The 12,111-nt window shown below is 36.2% G+C and overlaps 1 protein-coding gene across 1 annotated transcript; it reads right to left on the minus strand.

The window, feature by feature from the left end:
* sec62 (SEC62 homolog, preprotein translocation factor) lies at positions 1 to 11,144 on the minus strand. Its single transcript, XM_081374438.1, has 8 exons — positions 10,916 to 11,144; positions 7,787 to 7,895; positions 7,055 to 7,160; positions 6,151 to 6,358; positions 5,960 to 6,055; positions 2,777 to 2,837; positions 2,581 to 2,700; positions 1 to 2,474 (listed from the first exon to the last, which is right to left on the minus strand). Exons 1-8 carry the CDS (start codon positions 11,084 to 11,086, stop codon positions 1,981 to 1,983), a joined length of 1,365 nt encoding a protein of 454 aa, XP_081230564.1. The 5' UTR covers positions 11,087 to 11,144; the 3' UTR covers positions 1 to 1,980.
* Between the last annotated feature and the right edge of the window lie 967 nt (positions 11,145 to 12,111).

Raw genomic sequence — 12,111 nt, forward strand, 5'->3', positions numbered from 1 at the left:
TTGTGTTCTATATTTTTATTGCAATGAAAGGATACAGATAGTTTGACAGACACTTCAATTATTCTCCATATACTGCAAAAAGACAATCCTCAACATTGATCCAAATACGTACAATTAGTTAGTTGAAGATGCTGGCCACATAATGATTAAAATTTTTTATAAATGATATAACTACATTTTTACATGAGTCACCTAATGTCAAATGAAACTTCCTTCAAAAAAAAAAAAACTTGGATATCAGCATCTTTCTCTCTCATAAAGACAACGGGACAGAAAAAAGGTGAGTGAAGTTACATATAAAGTAAAAACATGTCTTTAGCTACACGTCGTGTCATGCCCAGTCTATCCAGTTCTTCAAAGTCAATGACAGAATATTGAAAACATACATAGTATTTCTACAGGAACACTAAGTGTGAGATCTACTAACAGACTGAGTTTGATGAAGAGAAAGAGAGAGGCGTTCTCTCAGGCACGAGGGCTTTCCCTGCTCCTCGTCAACTTGAGATGACCATGAATTTTGAGAGATGTGTTTAACAATGGTTTTTAGTTTTTTTTTTAATATAGGAAAAACACCTTTTCAGCATCTTGTCTTGTGCGTTTTCGACAACCACTAGAACTCAGATGTTTGCTGCATTCTTTCTGAAGTCTTCAGCATTGAAAACAACTGGTGGTTTTAGTATTAGTACAAAATGCAGTGAAATGAAAAACCTGTGTCTGACGTTATAAAATAGAGTACAGTTCATGCTGAACCTGAACTGCTGGCATGAACATCTCTGGTAGATTTATAGAATCCATATATAAATGATACATTTGTATTTTATCTCTTAAATATCATCCTCAGTATGAGTCAAAGAAACAGCTAATGTAAAATAATACTCTAGCCAATTAGTTAGCAACCCTACGGAAAGATAGCATTGGACCTTGGCCCTGTTAAAACGCGAGCTAACAAACTATTTTGGACCACAAGCCGCTCGGGGAGGTACGATTTGTCAACCTCGGACTTTGAACACCAGATGGGAGAACCAGAGGCTATGATGCACAGATGTGATTGGCTCTAGAGGACATATACGAGCTACGGCATGACATGTTTGAACTCCTTATCAGTAAGTTGGTCATCATTTAAATGTACATGAAAAAAAGCATCAATATCCCGCATCATTTGGCACGAATGTGGATGTAGTTTCCCCTTTTGAATGCAGACATAAGACTCAAATGAAGTTTGGTTTTAAATAACTGCCTACCACAGTCAAGGATACTGCTTTTTTATTAACCCCTCCGTTTTCACTAACAAGAACTATTTCTCGTTAGGGTCACAAAACGTGATTGCAGAAATGTATGTGGGAGAGCGTGTCAACTGCACAAAAATACAGCTCTCGTCCCAAACCTAGCAAGATCTCCCAGAGTTCCTCAAAGAAATGTCACAGGTCAAGTGCCATTGACATTTATGACTGAAACGATAGATATCTAAGACAAAATATGTTTGTCCGTCCAAATTATCCAACGTATCTAAAAGGAAAGAACAAAAAAAAAAAAAAACCTTCAACTTCAGATTTGAATCTTTCAGACTATATTGGAGAGCGAACATTCATATGTGGGTAAAAAAAAAAAAAAAAACATGACCGATTCAGTCCTCCTTCTTAACACTACCAACATGTTTATACAACAAAACGATTGACTTTAGATAAAGTTAACATGGAAAAAGAGAAAAATCAAGGAACCAGAGAAACATGGGGCTTGGGGAGACTTGCATTGTTGCATCCACAGTGGGGAAAGCATTTTCAGGGAAACCAAACAGCCTTTGCGATATTTCCATTGTCATCGTAGCCGTTTCCTGCTCTCGTTTATCCTTTAAGCCTGTCTGTTTTCACAGAGGAAGATCTCAGCCTGAACAGAAATGGGAAACATCTTCTGAACTTAACAGAAGAACGTCAGCAGGTCCACGTGGAGCATGGGAGTATGTGTGCGGTGTGAGGAAAACGTTTAAGTCTGAACAGTTAAGGGCTTTGTCACACTTTGCTCTTCTTCGTCAGCTTCCTCCTCCTCCTCCTCCTCCTCTTCTGTGTGCTGCTCCAGCTCTTCTCTGGTGATCATTTCAAAGTCGTTGCCATTGCTGTGTTGCGAGCCCTCGTCCTCTCGCCTGTCACTGTCTGTGTCTGACTGACGCTCTGCGCCCGCTTCCCCGCTCGCCTCCATCTCTTTATTCTCGTCTTCATCCTCTTCCTCCTCGCCGTCTTTCTTCTCGCTGTCTGATTTATCCTCGCTGTCTGATTTCTGCGCTTTGCTGGAATCCGAGCCCTTGTCAGATTTCTCGCTGCTGGATTTCTTGGAGCTGGAGCGGGGTCCCTTGTACTCGTGCGTATAGAGGGGCCGGAAAGAGTCGATAAAGCCCACGTCGGCTGTCAAGTTCGGCAGGAACCAGAAGTGATGGCGGCCGCCGGTCACCAGCCAGATGATCAGGAACAAGATGCAACGAGCTGAACGAAAGGGAAAAAAGGAATAAGAGGATGAGAAAAGATGGAGCATGTCATTTGAAATTGGTAGACGATATCAAATTGCAACTAGAAAGTCTCGAGGTCGTACCAACAGCCAGTAGTAGTATGCTGGCGACGAAGCATCCTGCTGCCACGCTCAGGTAATACACACCAACCCTCATCTCAGCAGGCCACAGAGGGAACAGAGTGGCTGCGATGACGGCAATGACTGCAAACACACACAACGCTCTGAATCAGGACTGGAGCCAGTCAAACGACAGACACTGTAGAAGAAGAGATCCTACCTAGAATCAATCCCATGGCAAAGGTTTTAAAGTGGACGGGATCATAAATCCAGACATAAACCTGTAGGGAAGACAAACTTTTTGATTAGAAAAAAACCCCTGAAGAATCTATAACAATATATTTTCATTTTATCACAAAACAATAACAATACCCAGCCAGCCTGAATATTATAATATTACGTTACACAATAATTTATTACATGGCTTGGTTGAATTCCAATGTAGAATGCGGTCTGTTATGTAAGGGTTAATGCCCGACGAGGTGTGTCGGACGGTTCACGCCTCGCCTTCGTCCATTAATACCTGACAATGGACACCTCGAAGGGCATTAACCCGCTTATACCATGGTCACTTGCCAAATAACACATTTTTAAAACATCAGTTTATATTTTAATTAGTTTTACAATCGAAATCTAAAGTTTTTACAAACAACAACTTGGTTTCCCTGGTTACGCGTGACGGTTTATTTACTAGGTGTCCTCTATCACTTTTTAATGGACACCCTGCAGCCAATCAGAATCGAGTATTCACCCAGACCATGGTATAATTCTTGATAACAGACCGCTGCGAAGTATAACACACCGTTGGCATGAAAAACAGAGCGTTGCTATGGACGCAGGATTCTAACCGTAGAGACAGAATGGACTATTTTCTTTAGCGGAAGCAATACAATCGTTTTTAAATCAATATTTTGTGTCAAATTATTGATTTATTTGGTGGGTAACCATGTAATAAGCGGGATAATGTAGAGCGAGAGCACCCCTTCAGGCTGATTCACGATCCGCCTCGCTCTACATTATCCCTTACAGAATATATTACAATATTCAGGATTGCTGGGTTCCAAAAACATAAGTGTGTAAATTGAATTATATTATTTTAAATAATAACAACAATAATAATATTAAGATGATAAGAAAGACTAATATATTAACATAATGTTATTATTAAATATTAAGGTAAATAATAAAATAAAATAATTATTATGCTACAAGTGTGGATATTGTTAATTAAAGCTAAAATTTAAAATTAATAAAAATGACAGGGGCCAATAACAAAATTACTATCTAAAATTAAAATGAAAACTGAAATGATATAATATATATATATAAAAATGATAAAACTATAATAGTATATAAATTATACCAAAATAACACTGTATACTAGCCCTGTGCAATATTTTATTGTTTTATTCCATAAAATAGTCAAATGTGGAAAAAAATCGTACTATATAAGGTAAGGTGTATTTTTCTTACACTGTAAGCGTTATTTCTATAACTGTTAGTAGCTCCAGTCCTCGATTCTGATTGGTCAATAGCTGTTTTATTCACGATAAGGCATGACTATGAGCTCTTCACCCAACGGTTCTGTGTATCACTGCGCAACATAAACATATGTTTGTTCTTATTTGAAGAAAAACATAAGAATTAGAAGGCTAAAAAGTTTAAAGTAAATTTTCATTTCATAGGCGGCATGACAGTAGATTACTGGTTTGAGGAACAATTTGGAGAGAAGTGAACCGTCATGCTCCAGTGCTGAAATTATTATTGCATGTATTATGTATTGTGTAATATAAGTACAAGTATTATGAGAGAGAGATCAACCAAGCGAGTGTATTACCTGCATCTGATATACCATTCATTCTTCTAGTCAAGCTTATATCCAAAAAATAAGTTGCAATGACTGCTGAGGAAAGCTATATCTTTGTCTTTTTCCCTTTAACAGTTAAAGGATTAGTTCACCCCAAAATGAAAATTTCCTATTAATTTACCATCCAAGATATCCATGTCTTTCTTTCCTCAGTGGGAGAGAAATTATGTTTTTTGAGGAAAACATTTCTGGATTTTTCTTCTAACAATGGACTTCATTGGTTACCATCGTTTTTAAGTCCAAATCAATGCAGTTTCAAAAGTCTTTGTAGTGTTTAAACGGGCTGTACGCGATCACAGCTGAAGAAGAGGTTGTTATCTAGCGAAACGATAGGTCATTTTCAAAAAAAAAATATATAATTTATAGACTTTTTACCTTCAATAGTTTGGATTGAGCTGATCAACAAGCAGACAGGAAACTACGTCATCACGTTGAAAGGTCACGCCGGCGCCGGCAGAAGTACCGCCCCACTGTTTACAATGCGACCGTACGTAGGAGGATGGTTCAAATAGTATTGTTTGCTATTTTATATATATAGTAATAGTATTCAGTGAATATGAATATGAATAGTATATGAATAACATTCTGATGAATATGAATAGTAGTTCAAATAGTATTGACGGTGCCGGCGTTTTAACACTACAAAGACTTTTGAAACTGCATTGATTTGGGCTTAAAAACGATGGTAACCAAGGAAGTCCATTGTTAGAAGAAAAATCCAGAAATGTTTTCCTCAAAAAACATAATTTCTCTCCCACTGAGGAAAGAAAGACATGGATATCTTGGATGGCATTGGGGTGAGTAAATTATTAGGAAATTTTCATTTTGGGGTGAACTAATCCTTTAAGGGGATTCCCCATGACTAGTCCATGCATTTGTCGATTGAATCTTATAAGGTGTTGTTCAAAGTAAAAACAACGTCCGTATACAACCTTGTTCCAGGCCCTTTCAATATAAAAGTCTTTGCTACCGACTCACTCATAAAGACAGTCTTTGCTGCCATCTAATGGCGCATCAATGTAACTTTCACTGAAGTCGAAAAACCCAATCACTAACGGAACCTTTTTCAATACAAATTACGGCATATTATTTATATGAAATAAAATACTATTTATTGAACAATAATATTAAAATGAACAATAATAGTCATTATAAAAGTATAAGAAGTATTTGTGAGGAAATAATATAATAATGGCAGACTATGAGAACGGTTCCAAGTCTGTTTTTATTTGAGCTCCATGAAATGGCGCATTTTTTCCAGCGGAAGGAAGGCATTTAGGGCTTTTACTTCTTGAAAGTAGCATTGATACATATTTTTGGCTTTAATATTTGTATTGTGTGGTAAGCGTTTTATAACAGCGATAAGGTGCGACAGGCTGTGCCGTGAATAAGTCACGGCTGAAGGGCGTTGTTAGGAACGACGAGCATAAAGACGACAATTAAATTGTTAACTGCAAATGACAATTCATCGTCAAGCAAGATTTATATTTACAAGCATCTGTTAGATATGTCTTTCTGAATGCTACTCATCCTGACCTCACTGCCATCCAAGAACAGTTGGTCCTCATGAGGTTCCAGCTTGAACTTCTTTTTCACATCCTTCTTCTTCTTTGGAGATCCTGGACTGTCATCCTAAGCACACAGAAATAAGCCATCAAAATAAAGATTCATGACATGCACATATGCGCATGTAACAGCACTCATCCTCTCAGATGTTCTAGTCATACATTTTTTTCCTTCTTTGTGTCCGCAGCCTCAGAATCCTTCTTTTTGTCTTTGTCTTTTTTGCTCTTTTTCTCCTCTTCCTTGCCACTGTCACTTTTAGCCTTCTCTTTTTCCTTTTCTTTCTCTTTTTCCTTCTCTTTCTTTACATCTTTCTCTGGCTTCTTCTTCATCACTTTCAGGGCTCTGTGGAAAAACTGCTTCTTTAGGAGCCTGTGAATAGTAAGAAGAGTTCAAATTAGTGGTTGATTTGTATTTTTCAAAATACAGATATAATGGGAGCAAGACTAATGGAGATGTATCATAAAATCAAATCAAATGAGACGTACACAAAAAATACATTTGTAATTTAATTAAATAAAAGTTATTCAATTACAAGTCAAAAGTGGCAGTAAAGATTTCTATATTAAAATGGTCTTCCCACAACACAACGTTCTCAACATTGATAATAATAATAATAATAAATGTTTCGGTAACACTTTATTTTACAGTATCCTTGTTACATATGTTACATGTACTTACTTACCATAGTAATAACAGTAAATTACATGCAACTAACCCTCAACCAAATCCTAATCCTACCCTAACCCTATAGTACGTACCTGTAGTTGCTTAATATTACTCAGTACTTAAATATATAATTACACTGCAACAATGACACCTTAAAATAAAGTGTAACCAACGTTTCTAATATGCCAACTCTGCATACTCTGATAATATTTCACAATATTACTGTTTTTACTGTATTTGTGATCAAATAAATGCAACCTTAGTGAACATAAGAGGCTTCTTTCATTTTTCTTTAGCTTCGATATCTCAACTAATTATTTCGATAAACAGCTTTGTAATATCAAATACTACTGAAAATTCCCGTTCGGCATCATAAAAAGAGAAAAAGACTAGGTTTACCTGTTGCAGTAGTCCACCACTGACTCTCTGGTTGTGAACAAAGCTTCCTCACCCTTCTTTGCTTTGGCCCACTTTGAATCCAGCAGACATTCGACTGCTTTAGAAGCTGATGAGCAGAAAACAAACATTTGGTTTAATGACAGCATCTGAAGCAAAAAATAAATTAAGTCCCCCTGGAGTAATAATTGTAATCAACAATAATTGTATCCCTTAAAACTCATCTTTACTACCCAAATTGACATATTTAAAAGTTTTTTCCTGTGAAAACAAATTCTTCATGCCTTTAAATAGCTTGAATGTAACTCTACACCCTTGCGTCATTTAGTATACGCGGATCCATGAATTTTTATATCAACAGAAAAATATACCGGGATAACTTGGCTTCTCTTGAGACTCCACTGCTTCAAAGAAGTCATAGTTAATGATATGCTAAAGCCCACCCACACGTTGACGTGATTGGTTACAAGGTAGTTTGTGACGTAAAAAAACACCAGCGATTTTAGATCACTATCTTTAGATCACTGCAGTTTTAAAGAGAAAATACTCAGCAATGGTGTTGACTTATGAATTTGCACATGGTTTGCCTTAAGGAATATTAAACAACATAGAGACATAGAAAACAACATTCAAAACTTTTTTTTTTTTTACCACAGGGGGTCTTTAAAAGAAGCCTTGATATGAACTCTATGCTGAGGGCACAGAAGAAAACAAGACAGGAATGAGTGCACTGACCGACAAAGTAATCCACTCGATGTCCCATCATGTTGGTGGATTTGGTGGGGCAGTTAAAGCGCAGGTACTTGGCCACCGCCTTCTCCTCCTTGGTAGGTTCACTGACCTCCTGAAAAAAGTGATAAAGATTTTAAAGAAGATGATAAAACTGGTCTGCTGAAGATCTAAACAAGCGTCCATCTGAATCTGCAATCAGATCACATTAAATATAATGCTATGCAGTCAGAACGTACAATATATAGGTAAATTCAGTACCATATTGGTTATCAGCTGAAATTTGTGAATCTTTGCAGCTTTGTTTTCTTTTCTTTTTTCTATTCATTAAAGAATCCTGAAAAAAATGCATCACGGTTTTAACAAAATAAATAAAAATAAACTATTAACAACATTGATAAGAAAGAAATGTTTCTTGAGCAGCAAATCAGCATATTAGAACGATTTCTGAAGGATCACGTGACACTGAAGACTGGAGTAATGATGCTGAAAATTAAAAAAAAGTTGTAATATGTGCATCCCTATTATATGTAGAGCATAATTCTGGACCAATGAGACTTGAGAAACACCATGGGAGTGGACCTAGATACTAAACCAAGACTCATGTCACACAAATGACAAAAAGCTGGTTTGTTCCTTTGGCTACAGTCTTTAATTCCAGTGAAAAATGATATCAAGGGAATTTAGGATAACAGCAGTGCAGGAATCCAGCTAACCCTCTGAAAAAGCTTTGAAATGAACCTCCTGCACTGCAGCAGGACCCTCGTCGATCATGGACTCAATGAATGTGAACTAATTAAAAGCCTCAGCTCACCACATACTGATGTGCTGTGCTCTGTAATCACCGACTCCATTCACACACACACAGAGTCCTCACTGACCCGCTTTATTAAGCTAAAGATCGTTACTTGTGTGACCACACTATACAAAAAAAACCCAGCCTATAGAGACGTCATTCATTTGAGTAATGAATGACCACCAGGCATAACTACACTCATAAGCCTGAGCTTTTAGTATAGGCTCCACAATCCTTCAATCATACTCTATTTGGTCAGAATGTCTCCTGCACGGCTCAGAGAAACATTCAATGAAGAGTGAAGACCATATAAACATGGTATTTTTGTCTGGGAGTTTCTGGCATGTTGCCTGAAATTCCTTTGGATTTTGTCAGCCAGCCAACTGTTTATGGATTATATTGTCTCAGTCACCTTGGTAAATAATAACTGGTCTTGCACTACAGTAGGCCCTGGTCTTGTTATCATTACGGTTTGGTGGTCTCTCAGTGAAAGCTGTACTACATTAGACAGGCCGATGACTTCAGATAAACTGCTTGAAGGGATAATAACTCATTTCATCCTAAACCTGTATGATTTACTTTCTTCCGTGGAAAACAAGATTATGTTTTGAATATGTCATGGTTGCAATTGACTTTCATTGTATCGACAAAAAAAAAGAAACAGACATTTTTAAAAATATCTTCTTTTGTAGTCCACAGAAAAAAGAAAACCGCACAGGTTTGGAAAGACAGGAGTAAATAAAAGATGACAGACTTTTAATTTTTGGGTGAACTTCCCTGTAACACTTGATCTAATTGGCATCTTTACAGTGAAACACATTCAGTACTTGTTTTAGCTTGAAACTTTAAAATCTAAAGATTTGATTTAGGTTTCCTATTGATGTTATTAAGTAAATGTAATGCAGGATTTCTCATCTATCACTCAGAGTGGAAAATTTACTTGGCCTTTACAGTGGCACTTTTATTCAGCAAGGACACGTTAAATTGATCAAAAATTACAGTAAAGAGATTTATGATGTTACAAAACATTTCCGTTTCAAATGAACGCAGTTTTTTAAACTTTCTATTCATTAAAGAATCCTGAAAAAAAGTATCATGTTTTCAACAAAAACTGTTTTCAAATAATAATATTAAGAAGGGTTTCTTGAGCAGAAAATCAGCATATCAGCATCAGCATAGGATCATGTGACACTGAAGACTGAAAATTCAGCTTTGCATCACAGGGATAAATTACATGTTTATGCGCTGAAAGAAAACTGACCAGCAATGACAGTGGATTTCAACCTGTTGCATAAGAGCATAAACCAAACACGCTGGAAGGATCATGAAGAGTGACTCTCTTATCAAGACAACACGTCATCATTACTCAAAACTCCACAGTTCTTTTACATAACACCATATTTATTACAGGAACACACAGTGGCTGTCTCAAAGCCAAATGAGTAGCCAACCTAACAATGTTTTTTAGGGATGATAAACGCATTCTGTTTCTGACTACGACCAAAAATGATGTCTAAGTAGGTAGTAGCACACTAGGTTTTAAATCAGTGGCAGACTCACATAATATAGCATGATGGAGAATGGCCTTACAGGGATAATTCACCCAAAAATGTAAATCCTGTCAGCATTTTCTCACTTGTTTGAAATCTGTATATGCGTTTTCTCATGGAAAATGAGATATTAGATAAAATGTTATGGAGAGTTCACTTTTAATGCAGTAAAAGGTGACTGAGGCACACAAGTCCTTGTGTATTCGACGCAGAAAGAAAAAGTCAAATGAGATTGAAACAACATGAGGGCAAGTAAATGATGACAGAAATTTTATTTTGGGTTGAAATGTCTGTTTAATCACACTGCAAATAAAAACAAATGTGGCGATTGTGCAATCGTTGTGAAGTTACGTATTATGGGCGATGTTTGGTCAAATTCGTGAAGCATCTGAGACAGCAGCTGGTTAATAATAAGAACAGCCTGCAAACCGAGCAGCCTGTGCCGAGCTAAGATGGCCAACTTCATCAGCTGTGCCACCAGACACACACTCTTCACAGGGGAGAGACATTCAAATCAGGTCATGCTCACATCAAATACATCGAGTAAATGCATAAGTGTTTAGATACCTGCCAAGAGATACACTGCATTACCGAAGAAAGGCGCAAAAATTGCGCCAACACTGATAAATAATCCACCTCCCATATACATGAAAGCACTGCAAAAATAACGGGTCATTGTACAACTGTATGTTATGTCGAATAAAACACTAATTCGAGAAATGCCACAATGCCAAGCAGAGGCAATCTAAGATTGAGCATCTGATAGCAAATATTACGTGAATTTGGTACCTGAATTCGCTTCTTGTGTCTCCTGCGCTCCGCCATGATTTCTAACTTCTGGGTTCCCTTGACGTGGTCACGAACAGAGTGGGGAGGGAGATCTCGCGATATTTCGAATAGCCCGTGATCAGTCCCTTCTTCGCTTTGCAGATTGAAATCTGAAATGGTGAATACTGCCATCTGAAGTGCAGGTGAGGCACACAAAGTGCGTCAGTGCATTGAAGCCCTTTGTTAATGCAACTGATTGAACGAAGCAAACTGCTTGATGAAAATATCCACAATTTAACAACGCTGAAACAGGTGCGTTTAGTTTGTCTTTCTGTCACAGTATTGTGTAATTCTAAGCCTGACAAATCCCACAATTTTGTTGTGAGAACTAGATGATAAAGTATATAATCTATCATAAAATTAACACATCCATTAATGTTCCTTAAATATTTGACACCTTAGAAGAAACATTTTAACCAGGGTTGTTTCTAGTTAACTAAATCTTAAATAAAATTACTGTTGTTAACTAAAAAAACAACAACAACAAAAAAAAACATATATATACATACATACATACATATATATATGTATGTAAGGGATAATGTAGAGCGAGGCGGTTGTAATAGCAAATACAACCCCGACGCCGAGTATATATATATATGTATATATTTTTTTGTTTTTTTTTGTTTTTTTGTTTTGTTTAGTTTTTTTGTTAACAACAGACATTTTATTCAATTGTTATTTTTTTTAAATTAACGATTAAATAATTGTTATAAATTATACAATTAAAATACATATGTATATTAAACTTGTTTTATTTAAGCTAGCTGCCGAGGCAACATTTCTCATTTTCATTTAGTTTAACTTGATGACAAATAAAACTAAAATAAAAAATATATAATAAATGATGAAAAAACAACAAAATGACTAAAACTTTAACTAAACTTAAAAATAATATAGCCTACAAAATATTTTCACTTACTAAAATATAAGTTTTTAGAAATATTTTTTTAAATATTACTAAAAACTATATAATATATAAATTATCCTAAAATAACACAAAACCAACAGAACCAACAACACAGAGGGAAAGACAATAAATAACTCCATTTTCTTTAGTTTTTGCAAATATTATTGTGTTGACTGCATTAATAAATCTTTCAACCATTCAGCTGTGTTAAGCTGGGCCTATTGTAAGAATAACAATATTCATATAT

This window comes from Scardinius erythrophthalmus, assembly GCF_964197995.2.
Source record: "Scardinius erythrophthalmus genome assembly, chromosome: 9".
Classification (NCBI taxonomy): Eukaryota; Metazoa; Chordata; class Actinopteri; order Cypriniformes; family Leuciscidae; genus Scardinius; species Scardinius erythrophthalmus.

What these genes read in the sequence shown, in the direction of transcription:
- sec62 (XM_081374438.1), bottom strand. Translation starts at nt 11,086, where the DNA reads ATGGCAGTATTCACCATTTCAGATTTCAATCTGCAAAGCGAAGAAGGG. An exon ending in ACACAAAGAAGGAAAAAAAT is followed by an intron (nt 6,056 to 6,150) that starts GTATGACTAGAA and finishes CTGTGTGCTTAG; the next exon opens with GATGACAGTCCAGGATCTCC. An exon ending in TGTTCTTGGATGGCAGTGAG is followed by an intron (nt 2,838 to 5,959) that starts GTCAGGATGAGT and finishes TCTTCCCTACAG; the next exon opens with GTTTATGTCTGGATTTATGA.